The 19,186-nt window shown below is 36.8% G+C and overlaps 2 protein-coding genes and 1 long non-coding RNA gene across 3 annotated transcripts; 2 read left to right on the plus strand and 1 right to left on the minus strand.

The window, feature by feature from the left end:
- Positions 1-3,794: 3,794 nt before the first annotated feature.
- On the plus strand, positions 3,795-4,726 carry LOC110909449. The gene is made up of 2 exons (XR_002575372.2): positions 3,795-4,292; positions 4,424-4,726. It is a non-coding gene; the product is annotated as an uncharacterized LOC110909449 (long non-coding RNA).
- A 5,319-nt stretch (positions 4,727-10,045) lies between these two features.
- On the minus strand, positions 10,046-10,660 carry LOC110909450. The gene is made up of 2 exons (XM_022154399.2): positions 10,312-10,660; positions 10,046-10,222 (listed from the first exon to the last, which is right to left on the minus strand). Exons 1-2 carry the CDS (start codon positions 10,622-10,624, stop codon positions 10,206-10,208), a joined length of 330 nt encoding a protein of 109 aa, XP_022010091.1. The 5' UTR covers positions 10,625-10,660; the 3' UTR covers positions 10,046-10,205.
- Positions 10,661-17,408: 6,748 nt separating this feature from the next.
- Positions 17,409-18,897, plus strand: LOC110909452 (receptor protein kinase TMK1). Its single transcript, XM_022154400.1, has 2 exons — positions 17,409-18,371; positions 18,468-18,897. The coding sequence occupies exons 1-2, from the start codon at positions 17,450-17,452 to the stop codon at positions 18,884-18,886; spliced, it is 1,341 nt and encodes a 446-aa protein (XP_022010092.1). The 5' UTR covers positions 17,409-17,449; the 3' UTR covers positions 18,887-18,897.
- The last annotated feature ends 289 nt before the right edge of the window (positions 18,898-19,186 follow it).

Here is a 19,186-nt window from a genome sequence, read left to right on the forward strand (position 1 = left end):
TCCAGAAAACATTGTATTGTGATTACATCCATGGTGTTTTAACATCTGGACAATCAATACGAAACATTCCCAGATTTTAAAACACCATGACTATGATTCAAGTCATGGTGTTTTATCCGGAATCCAAAAAACATTAAAACACCAATTCAAGATCGAAGCTGTATGTATATAACCCTTTAAAACACCAGAATCGAAGAAGGGCGCAGAAGTTAAACAACTGTGTTGTCTCTAGCGATTTCATAAGACTTCTTGTATTTATAATTGATGAAGAATGATACGTAGATAACAATCGTATTGGATCTTGCAAAAAAAATACAAAATTTGAATCAATCCCTAAACATTCTCATCGCCAGTTATTTTTTTTTTCAGTTATATTGGAAATCAATTAATTGACAAGAATGCACAATTACTAATATACCCTTTTGAATTAATTAAGATGAGGGACACTTGTCATTCCCAAATTATTTCTTACACTTCTTACAAAAGATGGACTTTGTACAGGATCCTCTACCTATATATATATATATATATATATATATATATATATAGGTAAAGGTTCCTGTAAAAAAGACCAAAAGTATGAGAATGATAAGAAAGAATCTACACCATTAGATCTTTGATCTAATGGTTTAGATTAATAGGGATCAAATTGTAAAATTGGTTTTATTTTTTTGGACTGAATTGAAAATTATAGGGGTAATAAAGTCTTTATATCCATTCAAAATAGGAAACTATAAATCAAAATCCCTACAATTTCGATATCTCTCTCTCCAATCGCTCGAACAGATGCTTTCTCTCTACAATTTCGATCTATCTATCTACATCGCACTGGAGCGGCGGCGGTGGCGGCCAGCGGCAGCGACAGTGGTGGTGCGGATCGGCAATGGTGGTGCGGATCGTCAGTGGTGGTGCCGGAAGTGGCAGTGGTGGTGGTCGTGCGATCTCTCTCTGTACATCGAACGACCAGATGATCTCTCTCTACACGACAGCGACGGCGGAGCGGCAGTGGTGGTGCCGGAAGTGGAGAAGATGATACAGAGGTGTTATATTCTTTACTGACTGGTGTTATATTCTTTACTAAATGGTGTTATATTTCTTTACTGAATGGTGTTATATTCTTTTACTGAATGGTGTTATATTCTTTTACGGAATGGTGTTATATTCTTTACTGAATGGTGTTATATTTTTACTGAATGGTGTTATATACTTACTGAATTGTGTTATATACTTGCTGAATGGTGTTATATAATTATTGAATGGTGTTATATATGTGCTGAATGGTGGTTGTAGTGTTATTCGTAGTGTTTTTTAGAGATCTTTTAAAAAAATCTTGTTCCTATAATTAAGGTGACGGTTATGGTAAGTTTTGAATTAATTGAATTAATTATAAAATTACTTGTTAACCCTTTTGAATTAATTTAGATGGAGGACACATGTCATCTTCATAATATTTCTCACCTTTCTCACACTTTTAACCTTTTTTACAATAACCTTAACCTATATATATATATATATATATATATATATATATAGGAGAAGGATCCGTTAGGAACCACCCTTTATTGCGAGAACCGCGAGAACCAATATGAACACAACCAAAAATGCCTAAAAATAGCTAAAAAATACACAAAAATTATTTTTTTTAACATTTTTATAAAAAAATCGCTACTAAAAAATTTTTTAGCGATTTTAATGTAAAAAATTTTTTGTGTGTTTTTTAGATTTTTTTAGGTTTTTTTGGGGTTTAGTTTTTAGTATTTTAGCTTGGGGGGGGGGGGGGGTTAGGTTTTTTGGGGGTGAGGGAGGGTGGTTTAGGTTTTTTTTTTTTGGGGGGGGGTGGGGGTTAGGTTTTTTTTAGCTATTTTAGGTTGTGTTCACATTGGTTCTCGCGGTTCTCGCAATAAAGGTGGTTCTCACATGAACCTTACCATATATATATATACCATTAAAAACTACATAAACATAAATAATAATTATAAAAAACATAGTATCAAAATAAAAACAATTATTCTTCATTTGAATCGTCGTCTTCGTCGGTTTCGAACCCAGGAATCGTTGCAGCATGATCCACCAAATCAGATCGAAGGTTGTGATGTATATCCCTTGACTTGATCAAAAATTCATTTGTTGATTTATCTTCGTATGTAACTGTTACGTTATCTGGTTGGGGGTCCTCGTCATCATAGTAGGTAAGGACTGCTCTACCTTCATCCTCCAAAATTATGTTGTGAAGAATGATACATGCGTATATCACGTTTCTAATCTGATCTTTGTCCCATAGTCGACAAGGCATTGCCAATATTCGCCACCTTTTCTTCAAAACACCGAACGCTCGCTCGATGTCTTTACGTGCAGCCATTTGGACCCTGTTAAACTTTAATCTCTTTGGATCTATGGTACCGTGTTTTGTGAATGATTTTACAAAAACCCCCCACTCCGGGTAAATCCCATCAACTAGGTAGTACCCATACACGTACTCAACCCCGTTTACAAAGAAACTTCCTTTGGGTCCTATACCATTTACCCGATCATTGAAAAGGGGCGAGTGGTTTATGATGGTAATATCCTTATGTGAACCTGGCATACCGAAGAACGCATGCCATATCCAAAGATCTTGGGACGCAACCGCTTCAAGCATGATGGTTGGCATCCCGTGATATCCACTCGTGTGATTTCCTTGCCATGCGGTTGGACAAAGTTCCCAAGGTCATTTCATACAATCTAAACGACCTAGCATCCCGGGTAGCCCATGATAATCGACATGATGTTCCAATATTTGTTGCTTGTCCCCGAACGACGGCTTTCTCAAATATCTTTTCTTATAAAGTTCTAAAATACACGAACAAAAGTTGTGAAGACTTTCTCTAGCTACACGTGCAGCCATTTTTAAATAGTCATCCATAATGTCCTAATTATTGTCGTACGCTAACTATCTAAGTGTGGCCGTGACCTTTTGCCACGTACTAAATCCTAATTGCCCGGTTACTTCCGGTTTTTGTTGGAAAAAAAACATACTTCTCCTCAAGATCCCTAGATATCCTTAAAAATAAGTTTCTACTCATACGATGCCTAAACATTTTTTTCATCATACTTAGGTTCGGCTGAGAAATAATCGCTTACCAACAAATTGTTAGCGGTGTGGCGTTCACGAGCGATGTACCTCCTCCGTTTAGGTTTCGAAGTCTCTTCCTCATCGTCTTCCATGATAGCTTTCACCACCGTCGCGATCGTTTGTAGAAATATTTCCGCACCATCGTCAGATGATGACGATTCACTTGAACTTGAAGAACTCATGGCAAGATTGTATTTTATGTGTTTGATATTGTGTGAGAAAAATGTTAAATATGTTAGGGTATTTATATAGGAAAAATGTTTTTTTTTTAATAAAATTCATGGCCAACGGCTAGCCCAAACGGCTAGTAGTCTTGGCCAACCAGGTTCCGCCATGTCATCTTCGTAGCCTCGCCCAAGGCCCGGGCTGAAACCCACGCTAATGGGGCCACGCCGAAACCCAAGCCCACCAGGGGTGGTGACGTGGGCGTTTGTACCCGACCCACGCCCCAACCCCCGCCCCATACCCCACAGTCTTATTACAAGTGCTCCTGTGAGTTTGTAAAATATATCTATTTTTTAGTGTTTTAATTTAATACTAAGGGCATGTTGGTTATTTTATATGGATTTAACAGAGAAAATTAACGAGCATCCACTCCAGGGATTATCCGTGCATTTTACTCTAATGAAAAAGTTAAAATACTACTACTACTAAAAGACCATAAATAGATTTTCATGATCAAAGCAAACAAGAAGAAAATGATACCATCAATCATTCTTGCAATTCTTCTATTGCATAACATGAACCCCATTGAAATCCCCAAATTCACCATACAAGATGCCACAATCGATGACATTCAAGCAGGACAAACTTACATCCAAAGAGCTAGTTGAATTTTACATCCAGCAGATACACAAACTCAATCCGATCTATCGAGCAGTCATCGAGGTCAACCCAGATGCAGTTCATCAAGCTGATCAACAACGAAAGAATAAGGACCCAATTTCACAATTTGGGTTGCATGGTATCCCTGTTTTAGTGAAGGATAATATTGCAACGAAAGATAAGATGAACACGACTGCGGGTTCTTAACTCGGTGGTGCCTCGAGATGCCGGTGTGGTTAACAAGTTGAGGGAAGCAGGGGCGGTTATACTTGGGAAAGCAAGCATGAGTGAGTGGGCTCATTTCAGAAGCTCATCTGCACCTAATGGTTGGAATGCTAGAGCTAAACAAGCATTTGTAAGTCTTTAAATTGAAGCACACCAGGTGTTTGTGTAAATGTCTTAGTAATAGTGAACATAACAGGGAAACTTGGTTACAATTGTGTGAATTAACCCCCTTAAAAGATTTTTTCTTTTTAATTTATGCAGAACCCATATGTAGCAACTCTTGATCCATGTGGTTCAAGCACCGGATCAGCTATCAGTTGCAACGAACATGGTTACTGTATCATTGGGCACAGAAACAGATGGATCAATCCTATGTCCTTCAAGTGCCAACTCAGTTGTCGGGATCAAACCCACAGTTGGCCTCACAAGCCGAGCAGGAGTCATTCCAGTTTCTCCTATATAAATTTTTCATTTATGACAACATGTGGTATTTGGATGTGTGTTATTTATGCTTTTTGTTGTATAATTTTATATTTATTTGAAATATCAGTTTGTTTATATCAACAGTTAACTGACCTTTTCAATTTTAGTTAAAACCATGGTTATCTATGCATTTCACTCTATAAATTTTGTTTGTTGAAAACTTGTTGAACCATCATATGATCTTTGCAATTCACTTGTGTTGCTAAATGTGAACATAAATCGTCATTGTGTTTAACGAATGTCTAAACTTATCGTTTAATGTAATGAACTTGCAAACACTTTGATGGAAATTTTATCTACAATTTTCTTAACCGGCCATTATAACTTTAAAGTTTATATCTTGCGTGTCATCTATCACACATGGTTTGTCTGAGTTTTTTTTTTTTTTTTGAACGGCCAACGAATCCTCCAAATGAGCTACTGGCGAAATTCACCACATCGGGATACACTCGCCTTCCGAACCGGGGAAAACCCGCTCAGTTTAAGGATCGAACTAGCGATCGCCGCCTACTCGCCTAGTCTTCATCACCAGGTGCCGCAGAAACTAAATGCTGAAATGTTGGGGCAGGAATTGAACCTGGGTCACTTGGAACTTTTGTAATTGTTATTCATTATTGTTTTATAAACTTTTATCATTATTATCTTTTCATTTACTTATTTATGTTTTATTGATTGTTATTCATGGGCTTTTTCCATAGTGTCATTTATGTGTGTGTTTGATGTATCATCATGGTTATTTGGGATATTGGGCTTCTGGGTTGGGCCAATGATTTGGGCCGGATTGAGTCAACAGAATTATATATATGTTTATTATTCTGTTGATGGTTGATGCTGCTGTTGTGTATTTGTTCAAATTATTTATCAAAATTTGGATTGTTGATGATCCTCCATTTTCCTGTCTATGCTCAAGTCATAATGTTTATATCTAGGCCACAGGTTTTACATTTGGTCCACTATATCATGATTATATGTTTGGCTGTTGTGGTTCAGAGTTCAAATAGGGTTGTTCAACCACATGGGCGGAGCTTTATAGGGGCGAGGGGGTGCCCTCCCTCTCTCGATTTTTCGTTCAAGCTCCGTCGCGGTTAAACTGTGTTGGGAATCATGGTATCAGAAAAATAGCGGAAGCGGTTTATATAATTTACCAAAAGCCGATTATATAAATTTGATTTATTAATCCGATTAATAAATATTCCCAATCAGGATCAAGGTTATACGCGTATAAACAAATAAACTGAATAAACAACCATAGAGGGTTTTAGTAATCAACCTTTGACGACTACACCGGAATTGTAACACGCGGGTTACAACGAATCCTCGCTAGTAGGGAGTTCACAACCGAGCACAAGATACCTCTAGTAGAACCGGCCAAGAAGAAGGTGGTTATTCAAAAAAAGTCTCTTTGGGTTTCCACCTTAAACATCCTTTTATTCTAAAAGGTGTCTCTTGGGTTTCCACATTAAACATCCTTTTATTAGAAAAAGGTGTCTCTTGGGTTTCCACATTAAACATCCTTTTATTAGAAAAAGGTGTCTCTTGGGTTTCCACTATTATTATTTCACAAATAATAATCTACCTACTCGTGAACATATACGATTCGTGTACCAACGTGTAACTCTTCGGATCGTACCAAGTTAGTTACGTTGACTTTAATTAAGGTCGGACATACATATATCCAACAATCTCCCACTTGGACGATTTTAATTAAATGAGTCAACGTGTGCAGAGTTGGACGCCTAGCTGCATCGCACTGCTCTTAACACGGCATGACACTTTACAGTCGTCAACTAGTTCTTTGCTTTCAAGTAACACTTTACTTAACCAAATACTATAGCCCTGATAATTCTATCAATAAGTCCCTTCTGTATAGAACATTCGTTGATCATAAGACATGGATCATTCATTCTTATATAGTGATCAACCATTCTCTATTCTCGTCTTTAATTCAAAGTGGTCTAACGAACTACTCTTAGTCCGAGCGTGGCCATGCGTTTATTCCAGTTTGAGTTTAACGAGGGCGCCAGAATGTCTAAACTTCTAATCCCATAGAAGTACAGAATTCCATCAGCATCATACAACTCCCACTTAACTTTGGATTCCTCCCAACGCTACCCGGATTACTACCCATGTTTCAGGACAGTGTTAGATAACATCAAAGATTGTCCTTGATCAATGTAGTTTAATATGTGCCTAAAGAAAAAGGACAGATTGAACATATCAATATCAAAACATCTCATGACTTAGATCCATGGAGATCGTTTTGAAGCGAGTCACATCCAATATCATTCCCTAGTGATATCTGTGAATTTTGATTCTCAAACTCTTGAGTTATTCATCTCATGAATACAATCATCTCAATTCACAATAGTCTTACATTCAAATTCATTCCCATGTAATTTGATCGACTACGGATATTTTAGAATACGCTTATTCAAGGATATAAACATACAAATAACGAACACAGTTACAAAATAATTAAACTTGCATTTAACCAATAAATCAAATAACTATTTCAATGTAACTGTTGTAGTTCAAAATTAAAACACCAATACTAACTACAGATCATGCCCGCTGTCTAGCAAATCTAAGCCCTATTTTTCCAGCATGCTCCTCATGTTTAGCTTGAGGTAGAGGCTTAGTAAAGGGGTCAGCCAGATTTAGATCTGTATGAACTTTGCTTATTACGATGTCTCCACGCTCTATTATCTCTCTAATATAGTGGAATTTTCTGAGTATATGCCTTGTGGTTTGATGCGACCTTGGTTCTTTTGCAAGAGCAATGGCACCAGTATTGTCACACAGCATCTCGATTGGTTTCTTTATGCTAGGCATAACATCGAGATCAGTAATGAACTTCTTCATCCAGGCAGCCTCCTTAGCAGCATCCGATGCAGCATTGTATTCTGATTCACAGGTGGATTGAGCAACCACACTTTGCTTCGAGCTCTTCCAAGTAACAGCCCCACCATTCAGAATGAAAACATATCCAGTCTGTGATCTTGAATCGTCACGATCAGTCTGGAAACTTGCATCAGTATAACACTTAACTGATAGCTCCTCATCCAGTCCTCCACATATTAAGAACATGTCCTTAGTCCTTCTTAAGTACTTAAGAATGTTCTTCACTGCAGCCCAGTGGCTCTCTCCTGGATTCTGTTGATATCTACTCGTCATGCTAAGAGCATACGAGACATCAGGTCTGGTACATAACATGGCGTACATGATGGAACCGATAGCAGAAGCATATGGAACTCTTTCCATTTTCTTCTTTTCCTCTTCGGTCTTAGCACACTGCTCACCATTAAGAATGGTTCCATGTGCCATGGGCAAGAGCCCCCTTTTTGAGTCTTGCATTGAGAAGCGTCGTATGACCTTATCAATATATGTACTTTGACTTAAACCTAATAACCGCTTTGACCTATCTCTATAAATCTTTATTCCTAGAATATAAGCGGCATCACCAAGATCTTTCATTGCGAAACATTTTCCCAACCAAGCCTTAACATCTTTTAGCATAGGGATATTGTTTCCAATGATTAGTATGTCATCTACATACAAAATTAGAAAAGTGATATAGCTCCCACTAGATTTCTTGTAAACACACGGTTCATCTTCGTTTTTAATGAAGCCAAACTCTTTAATTTTCTGATCAAAACGAAGATTCCAGCTGCGAGATGCTTGCTTCAATCCATAGATGGATTTATTTAGCTTGCAGACCTTATTAGGATTATTTGGATCGACAAAACCTTTAGGTTGAACCATATAGACATCTTCAAGTAAGTGTCCATTAAGGAACGCGGTCTTGACATCCATTTGCCATATCTCATAGTCATAATATGCAGCAATGGCAAGTAGAATTCTAATAGACTTAAGCATGGCTACTGGCGAAAAAGTTTCCTCATAATCAATTCCTTGAGTCTGAGTGAACCCTTTTGCTACAAGCCTTGCTTTGTAGGTTTGCACATTTCCATCCATGTCGGTCTTCTTCTTGAAGATCCATTTGTTTCCTACAGTCCGACCTTCGGTAGGAAGATCAACCAAATCCCAGACTTGGTTATCATACATGGATTGCATCTCTGCATTCATGGCTTCTTGCCATTTCTTGGATTCTGAATCCAACATTGCAGCTTTGTAAGTAGCAGGTTCAGCTTCATCAATCATGAAGATATCGTCATACCTTTCAGGGGCACGACGATCCCTAATACTTCTTCGAACACTTGGTGTTTCTGTTGTTTCTTGAGTCCTCTCAGGCTCAACTTTAACAACTGGATCAGTTACTTGTGGTTCTGTCTGAACAACTGGTTCAGTCACTTGTGATTCTCGAATTTCTTCAAGATCCACATGGTTTTCTCCAACCCCTCTTTCCAGAAGCTCTTCCTCCAAGAAAATGCCTCTGCGTTTTGTGAAAATCTTATTTTCAGTGGGGTGGTAGAAAAGGTAACCGATCCTTTTAGCGTATCCTACGAAAACCACTTTTTCGCCTCTGGGATCTAGTTTATCCGAAGATTCTAGAGTGACATAAGCGTTACATCCCCAGACCTTGAGATAGGATACTTTTGGTTTCTTTCCATGCCATATCTCATAAGGCGTTTTGTCAACCTTCTTTGTTGGAGCTATATTCACAAGTTTTGCGGCAGTTTCCAGAGCATAACTCCAAAAGGAGCATGGGAGGGTTGTTCGACACATCATTGATCGAACCATATCTAATAGAGTTCGATTTCTCCGTTCAGACACACCATTATGTTGTGGTGTTCCAGGTGGAGTGAGCTGTGAAACTATTCCACAATCCTTTAGATGGTCGATAAACTCCTGACTAAGATATTCACCGCCACGATCTAATTGAAGCATCTTAATAGTTCTATTTAGCTGATTCTCTACTTCGTTTTGGTACTCCTTGAACTTTTCAAATGTCTCATGTTTATGCTTTATAAGATAAACATAACCATATCTACTGAAATCATCAGTAAATGTAACAAAGTATCTTTCTCCATGTCTTGACATTGTTCTGAATGGACCACATACATCTGTATGTACAAGTCCCAACAGATCATTAGCTCTTTCTCCAACATTTGAAAAAGGTGCTTTTGTTAACTTTCCACTTAAGCATGATTCGCATTTGCCAAACGTTTCCGAACCCTTGGAATCTAAGATTCCTGCGGTTTTAAGTTGTTTAACACGGTTCTCGCTTATGTGACCAAGTCTACAATGCCACATATACGTATCGTTGAACTCCAACTTATTACGTTTATGGGAGATGTTGTATAATATGTTATTGTTTTGGATTTCTATCTCATAGATTCCATTGTTTGGTTTTGCATCAAAGTAAAATACATCATTAAAATAAGCAGAAATAAATTCACCATTAAAATGATAATTGAAACCTTGTCCATGCAAAGCAAAAACCGAAACAATATTTCTAGTAACACTAGGAATAAAATAAACATTGTTCAAAACAAGTTCTAAACCAGAAGGAAGTAAAAGAACATATTCTCCAATCGCCTTCGCAGCAACTCTTTGTCCATTGCCAACATGGACCTCCAAGTCGCCTTGTTTCAGCTTCTTAATCTTTCTTAGTCCCTGCAAAGCATTACAAATGTGAAAACCACATCCTGTGTCAAACACCCATGTTTTGCCAGAAAAAGAAAAGATTTCAATAACATATATACCTGAGGACTCTCCTCCTGAAGCCTTGGCTTGCTTCAGTTCAGCTAAATACTTAGCACAGTTCCTCTTCCAGTGCCCAATTTCATTACAATGAAAACACTTGGCATCCTTTTGAGGCTTCTTGTTTGCAACTAATTTGCCTTTGCCCTTCCCTTTGCCCTGATTGCCCCTTTTCTTGGTGTTAGGTTTCTTAACATGACCCTCCTTGATCATCAGCACTGGTGCAGTCTTGCTGGGTATATTCACCTCAGCAGTTTTGAGCATCTGGTGCAACTCTGCAAGTGTCTTCTCCATCCCGTTCATATTGTAGTTCATAGTGAACTGATCATATGACTTAGGTAATGAGTTGAGGATGATATCCCCAGCTAACTCATCACTCAAGGGGGATTCCAGAGGAGCCAAATGATCAACATATGCCTTCATTTTTAGCACATGAGCGCTAACTGATGTACCCTCTTGCATACGAGTGGTTATGAGTGATCTCATCACATCAAACCTCTCATGACGAGCCTTCTGTTGGAACATTTCAACCAGGTGCTCATTCATCTCATATGCCATCTTGTCATCCATGGTCCTTTGAAGTTCAGGAATCATGGATGCTAACATTAAACATGAGACTTTCATAGAGTCATCAAAGTGCTTTGCATAGTTTCTATATGCAACAGTTTGCTGATTGATGGGTTCATCAGGGACTGGCGTTTCAAGAACATACACTTTGCTCTCCGCCTTGAGAACAATTTTCAAGTTGCGGTGCCAGTCCATGAAGTTGGAGTGGTTCAGTTTGTCCTTCTCTAAGATGGACTTGAGAGAGAATTGGGAGGAATTGTTTTCAGTTGACATCTACAAAATTCAAAATTAATTAATTAGTATTTTATGTTTTAAATATCTTAATTTAATTTTATGACCCAAAAACAAAATTTTTAATTAAGATGAGATCCCGATTCATCATATGACAATGAATTGGCTTAAGCACTATCCACTGGTATGATTATGTAGGTAAACAACGATTGTTAATTGTGTCCACTACACAACTCTCCATTTGGGGTTATCGCTTAAAACGATGTATGTTTAACCCCAACTATGCCCACTTGATGAACAAGCGATGTTTTGTCCTTTACTATTAATTGTATCACCGGCCTATGTTACACAGGAAACGCGATGATTACCTTCTTTCATGATGGATGCCCAGATGCAGGGTATAGCACTAACATTTGGGTTCGATTTAGAATGAAGTGTTAACTCGTTAAGGGTGGCATAAAACATCAATTTAAAATTTGGGATTTATTTTAATATTTACCAAAAAAAAAATATTTTGAATAACTCGTAGCATGAGGCGAGTTACACAATAGTTTATAAAATCCAATTTTATATAATTCGTGACAATAGAAACTCCTTTCCACGCTCGCATGATATAGTTTTAAATACCCTATTAAACTATGTCGGTCTGTTTATCGCGAATGATCTTGTTTTAAATATTAATAAAACCCTTTTATTAAGTATACTTTTTAGTTTTATAAAACTTGTTTTAATAAAACCGTTGTCTTGATTGTGAAAATTTTATTTATTTTGGGTTATCTAGATTATTTACAATAAATAAAACACAACCACAAAGCACAATAATAAAAATCGAATCGAGCCCCTAATAGGTTGGCCGTTTCGTTTTAGCCAGAAACGAAACGAACTAGTCAAAAAGGGTTTCAAAAGCTAATTTTTGAAAGCTCCCACTTGACCCGCGATCTCTATCTTCATGGTACCTGTTCGCCATTTATCTTGATCTTGATCTTGTACTCGAAGGATTACAATAATAAATTTGAAAATACAATAAAACCAAATCTATTCTAATCCTATCTATTACATCGGATCCAATATCCGAAGAAAAAAAATACAAATCAAAATAAAACCATAACCAATACAACCATGACAAAGGTCATAACCTAAGGCTCGATTCACATCACAATCCATAGACAACCAAAAGCTTTTGATCTTTTGTCAAAACAAATAATTTTTGACAAATAAAACATAGATCAAAATTATAACTTTACCATCTATACGCGTGTAACCGTGGCTCTGATACCACTGTTGGGAATCATGGTATCAGAAAAATAGCGGAAGCGGTTTATATAATTTACCAAAAGCCGGTTATATAAATTTGATTTATTAATCCGATTAATAAATATTCCCAATCAGGATCAAGGTTATACGCGTATAAACAAATAAACTGAATAAACAACCATAGAGGGTTTTAGTAATCAACCTTTGACGACTACACCGGAATTGTAACACGCGGGTTACAACGAATTCTCGCTAGTAGGAAGTTCACAACCGAGCACAAGATACCTCTAGTAGAACCGGCCAAGAAGAAGGTGGTTATTCAAAAAAAGTCTCTTTGGGTTTCCACCTTAAACATCCTTTTATTCTAAAAGGTGTCTCTTGGGTTTCCACATTAAACATCCTTTTATTATAAAAAGGTGTCTTTTGGGTTTCCACATTAAACATCCTTTTATTAGAAAAAAGGTGTCTCTTGGGTTTCCACTATTATTATTTCACAAATAATAATCTACCTACTCGTGAACATATACGATTCGTGTACCAACGTGTAACTCTTCGGATCGTACCAAGTTAGTTACGTTGACTTTAATTAAGGTCGGACATACATATATCCAACAAACTGGTCATGTTCGTGGGTTGGTGGATCGACAAGTATGTTTACGGGCTGACACGATTACAATCTGTTTAACCCGTAAGAGTATTTTTTTCGCATATTAAAACTTTAAAGTTCTAAATGTGCATATTTTTTAAGCAATTATAATGTTTAATCTATGCCAATGAATTTTTGAAGTCCTAAATTTTGGCCAAAAAAAAACCACTTAAATTGTGTAAGATATTACATAAACACATTTAAAAAAAATAAATAAATGTGCCAAACAAATCAATCCCAAAACCCATCGGATTGACACAAACATGATCCATTTAGCTAAATGTTTTCGTGGGTTCGGCCCAAAACTGACCCTGGCAAATTCACACCTTAATAAGTTCTAAGGAGCATATCATCTGCTGGATGATGTTATATAAAGTTTGTGGCTTTGAGTTTGATACATAGATATTTTTGAGCTAGTGTTTCATGTGGATGTTGAAGGTTCTTTTCGTTGGTTATACATGTTATTATTGTATACAGTTGATCTTGTACATAATGCTATTGATGTGTATGTTTCATGTGGATATTGAAGGTTCTTGTCGGCCGACCTCCGTTTGTGGTTATTTATGATAGTATTTTATTATTTTTCTAGTAGAGACGAAATGATAGTATTTTATTATTTTTCTAGTAGAGACGAAGGATTATACAAATTTATATTAAAAGGGAACCCGCGTGATGCGACGCAGTGAACGATTTCAATACAATACATAGTTATATACAAGTATAATTTAGATAAAGATAAATTTAAAAAAAAACGCAAGAGTATACAATATATGCATTATTATAATTATATAATATATTATTAATATTATTATATTGTTATTATTCTTATTATTATCATTATTCAACAAACTAATGTATATATTCTATCTAAGAAACTAACAAATCATCAAAATGGGCACACCAACTAATCAAATAATTTGTTACTTACTAATCCTGGTTCAGACAATTCACAGACATTTTTAGGCCGTTGCGTTTTAGAATTAAGACAATTTTATGTGTTTTCTGGCCATTGCGTTTTAGAAAAACACATTCTTGAAGTGTTTTTAGTCATTGCGTTTTAGGTAAAACACATTTTAGGTGTTTTCAGTCCATTGCGTTTTAGAGAGAACACTTTCTTTTGTTTTTTAGGCCATTGCGTTTTAGAAAGGAGACATTTTTAAGTGTTTTGTTGCCATTCCGTTTTATAAATAAGACATTTCTTTGTGTTTTTGGTGCATTGCGTTTTAGGTAAAACACATTTTTATGCTTTTTCAGTCCATTGCGTTTTAGAAAAAAAGACATTTTTAAGTGTTTTGTTGCCATTCCGTTTTAGAAATAAGACATTTCTTTGTGTTTTTGGTGCATTGCGTTTTAGGCAAAACACATTTTTATGTGTTTTCAGTCCATTGCGTTTTAGAAAGTACACTTTCTTTTGTGTTTTTAGGCTATTGCATTTTACAAACAAGACATTTCTTTGTGTTTTCTGGACATTGCGTTTTACAAATAAGACATTTCTTTGTGTTTTTTGTGCATTGCGTTTTAGAAAAATGTCATTTTTTAGGTTTTTTTTTCCATTGCGTTTTACGCAACTGGGTTTTTTCCATTGCGTTTTACGCAACTGGGTTTTAGAAAAAAAATCGAAAATATAGCAATAGTATACTCGTTTTAAAGATAAAAAACGCTCGTTTTTTTGGTGCAATTTTTATAAAAAAATAATGTCGTATGAAAGAGTTATCAACGTTTAAAAAATGGGGGGGGGGGGATTGGAGGAGAGAGAAACTATTGCCTTAGATTGACTAGAATGTCCCTAAACAATCTCACGCGCCTCTTTTCTTCCCTTCAATTTCCCTCATTTAATCTTAGCCCTTGATTAAATAAATGGATGACCAAGATTACTTCATAGCCTTCTTAGCCAAATAAATTTTCTATTATATCCTAACGCATCTAATCTACTGCTTATGTATAATCAAACTAAAATGGACTTAATAGAATTGTATATATGTATTTTATATAAATGTTTTAATAAATAGAGTTAATCATAAATACTTTAATTGAATGCAAATGAATGTAGTGGCTAATCAAAACACAAAAGGACCAAAATGTAATTTAAACACTATCATGCATGATATATTTGTACGCAACGCATAAAAGATTTTGTAAGGTGTGTCTTGTTATGGGTGAAATTCTGAGCCCATATCCATATCCTGACATTATATCTTGAGTTTATGTTAGCTGTTAATGATCAGGATACCGGACCAGGATATTGGTAACATCCTGAGGCAGTATCCTGGTAGTTACTAACAATTTGCTTGTAGGTTATAGCTGCAGGATCATAACATTTACAAGGACTTGTTCCCCTGAAGACTCGCTCAAAATTGTTGGGAAAAGAACGGTGAAGCCGGAAGAATAGGTTTGCAACGGTCAACGGGGAATATTCAAGGGTATCCCGGAATTGTAGGATAGTTTGTTCATTATTGTAACTATAAATTCGGATGGCTAGATCGTAGGACACACACACAATTCGACCTCTCTAACTCTCACACTCTTCTTTCTAGCAACAATCGCACTTTAACACTCACTACTTGCAATCTTTGTAACACTTAGTAGCGATCTGAGCATTATCCTGCACTGTATCCTGGTTATTTGAAGCAATAAGAAGAACAAAGCAGCCGACGATTGTCAGCTCCCGAGGTTTTATGTCGGAGATCTAGATTGATCAAGGGCTTTGCTCGTACATCCTGTGTCCACGTTTACTTTTACTGCTCGTTGTTTGATTATTGGTGTAGCTTGATATCCTCGAGCTATATCCTGAAACTGTGCTTTTAAACAACCAACTTGACATATTTTCTGCAAACATCATTAGCACACTACCTCACAAACTAACTTGATCACTTAATTGCTTCGGTAATTTTTGACCAAAACAATTTGGCGCCCACCGCGGGGCAAGTGGAAACAGAAGACTCACACGACCTCGTGTCCTTAACCATCTCTGTCTTCATTTAATGCTCTTGTCAGCTCTTCTGCACACACGACCCCGTGTGTTAACGACACGGCCCCGTGGTACTTGTACTTGCTGTACGAACCCAGATTTGCAAATCTGAGAGTTGACCATGACCCGTGCTTAGGAGACACGGCACGTGTCCCTTGTCGTTTTCTGTTTGTCTTTATCTTCTAGGAATCTTGAGTGGGGCACGGCCCCATGCCTGGCAGGCACGGCCCCGTGTCCTTCTGATTTGTTGTTTTTATTCTTGGGGTGAAGCTTGGAGGGTCGGTATAGTGTGTCAATTTCCTTTCTTCGTATTTTTGCTGGTTTTTATCGTTAATTTGTTCCTTTTGTTCGTTTAAGCTCTTTTAATCTGAAAATCAAAAGTAAACAAAGAAACACACTTTTTCCAACATTAGTACCGAAAACGGTTGTTTTTATACTGTATTTGATACAATTTATATGTTGCATTTTGTGCATATCAATCTGCTCTCAAAGATTATCAGAATGATCACCAAACTCACAACTCACAAGTACAAAAAACCCTAAAATCAGAGCGTTTGAAGAGAGAGAAAAGACAGAGCAATAATAGAGTTAAGAAGATCAGATAATGTGAGATATCTCTTATCTCTTGTTTATATAGTACCGACTTCAAAGCCACAAGCCCACTAACTCTTCACAAGCCCAGCGACTTCAATAAGCCCACAAAATACTCTTCACAAATTCAAGAGTTCCATAACCACAACCACAACTCACAAGACCAATGAAAAATATAAAAACACCAAATGAGAAATAATAAAAATATAAAAGATATCATAAAAAAAGATCAATATTGAATTGTTATTTAACAAGTACATCATTCCACAATAAATAATATTCCAAAAGTTAATCCATAATAAAAAGAAAATCCAATGATCTATCTAGATTTGTCATTGTGGGCGCTATGTTTTCCTAAGAACGTAAATCGTTACCTTTTTGAGCCCATAAAAGATTAAAAGTCTAAATTTTAACCTTAGTCCGGTTCTAATATACCGGTTTAAACTAGTATAACCCAATTTACCGACGGTACAACTTTCTTGCTGTTCCCTCAGTTTACCGATATGATTCATGGTGAACAAGCTTCAGGCATCCGGTTCAACCGGCTTTTAAAACCTTATTGAAATAGTGCTCAGTATTTGATAAAATTTAGTACAAGGGAAACTGAATTTATATAAAATATTATTATTTATTAAAAAATAAGTTTCTATATTTTTATCTTTTTTCTATTTAAAGTGTAATATATTACGTCCTCAGTTTCCTAATTTTTATAAGTTGGAATACTTGAAATAAAAGAAAAATAACAAAAAACTTGAAAAAGAAAATAAAAAGGTACAACTCTTAATCCAGTCTCCTAATATACGTCCTCAGTTTCCTTATTTCTCATCTTCATCTCCGTATTATAAGCGCAGAGAAAACCCTTTATTCAAGGTGATCTTCGACAATGGCGAAGAATGTACACTTTCTTCTGTTCCTCGTCTCTCTCGTTTCTGTAAAAACAATGGTTTACGCTCGTCCTCAACCCACCTCTAGTTTGATAGACATTAATCTTAGCGTTGCTCCGTCTGCTGCTGCGGTTGCTACCGGTGGTGGTTGGAAGTGGTCTACCATGGCAGAATTAGTTGGTGGTGTGTTCGTGGTGTTTTTGATGTGTTTAGTAGGTGTTTGTGTGTACCAACTTAAACGTAAGTGTTCTACGTTGATTCATCCCTCCCATTCGGATTCATGTAAAGAACTTAAGATTAAGATCGATGGTTTTGGTGGACTCGATGAAACCTTAACCCATGAGGGCAATATGGTAATTTCAATCCACGATTTGAAAAAGGCCACCAACAACTTCAGCCAAGATAATATACTTGGTAGAGGAGGCTCCGCCACTGTTTACAAGGGAGACTTAAAAGATGGAACAAAGGTTGCGGTTAAGCGGACCGAATGGATTGATAAGGGTGGTCTTGATGGGTTTAAATCCGAGGTTTCTGTTCTGACCAAGGTTAGACATCGCCATCTGGTGGCGCTTCGAGCCTACTCTTTTGATGCAAACGAGATGCTTCTTGTGTACGAGTATATGCCTCAAGGGACGCTTGCTCGGTTTTTATTTGACTGGAAAAAACATGGTTTGAAACCGCTCGAATGGAGACAAAGATTGATGATTGCTTTAGATGTTGCTAGAGGTGTCGAGTATCTGCATTGTTTAGCACAACAAAGTTTTATTCATAGAGATCTTAAGCCATGCAATATCCTACTTGGTGATGATATGAGGGCCAAGGTTGCAGACTTTGGACTTGCTCGACCCGCACCACATGGGGAAGATTCGTTCGTGACACAGGTAGCCGGAACTTTTGGGTATTTCGCTCCCGAATATGCAGGTAGTCATCCTTTTTTGGTTATTTAAATTTGATATTGTTTATTTGTAAAAAAAAAAAAAAAAAAAAAACTAATAGTTTTGGGTATGATTCTACTAGAGATGGGCGAGGTATCGACCAAAATTGACGTGTACAGTTTTGGGGTAATCCTAATGGTGCTGATAACGGGCAGGAGGGCACGAGGCACAACACAGCAAGAGGAAAGTGTGCCATTGGCGAAATGGTTCCAGCAAATGTACAAAGATGAAGTTAGCTTCCGAAAGGCAATTGATCCGACCGTTGATCTTGATGAAGAAACTCTAGCCAGTGTGAGCGCAGTGGCAGAACTAGCTGCTCATTGTTGTGCTTTTAAACCACACAAGAGGCCTAACCTGAGCCAAGTAGTCAATGTTCTCTCGTATCTAGCCGAGCCTTGGAACCCATCTGAACCGGAAACCGAACTTGAAGGTCTTGACATAGACATTAACACTGATAATGACATTGACACTGGCTCCTTTAGTTCACTAGATGGACGATGACCATCTACAAGCAACTTGTGTTAGATTGTGTTAGATTTTCGAATCCCAATTTTTAGAATCAAATAATAATAATTTAATTTTAATACTTATAATGAACGATAAATATAGTTTTTATTGTTATATAAGTTCCTTCAAATCCAAGTGGATCTCTTATAATCAATAATAAAAATAAATAATCAATAAAGATATGAATATATTTTTTCAACGACTAGTCTCTAATCTGAGTATTGTAAGATGATGAATAATATACAAGACTCTTATGGTTTTCAGTTTTGTCTCTTTCTGCATGGCCAACTATTA

This window comes from Helianthus annuus, chromosome 15 (genome assembly GCF_002127325.2).
Source record: "Helianthus annuus cultivar XRQ/B chromosome 15, HanXRQr2.0-SUNRISE, whole genome shotgun sequence".
NCBI lineage: Eukaryota > Viridiplantae > Streptophyta > Magnoliopsida > Asterales > Asteraceae > Helianthus > Helianthus annuus.

Bases quoted from the DNA above. Each gene is read 5' to 3' on its own strand.
- LOC110909450 (XM_022154399.2), bottom strand. From the start codon at position 10,624: ATGAACTACAATATGAACGGGATGGAGAAGACACTTGCAGAGTTGCAC.
- LOC110909452 (XM_022154400.1), top strand. From the start codon at position 17,450: ATGGCGAAGAATGTACACTTTCTTCTGTTCCTCGTCTCTCTCGTTTCT. The intron at 18,372-18,467 runs GTAGTCATCCTT...TGATTCTACTAG, and splicing joins TTTCGCTCCCGAATATGCAG to AGATGGGCGAGGTATCGACC.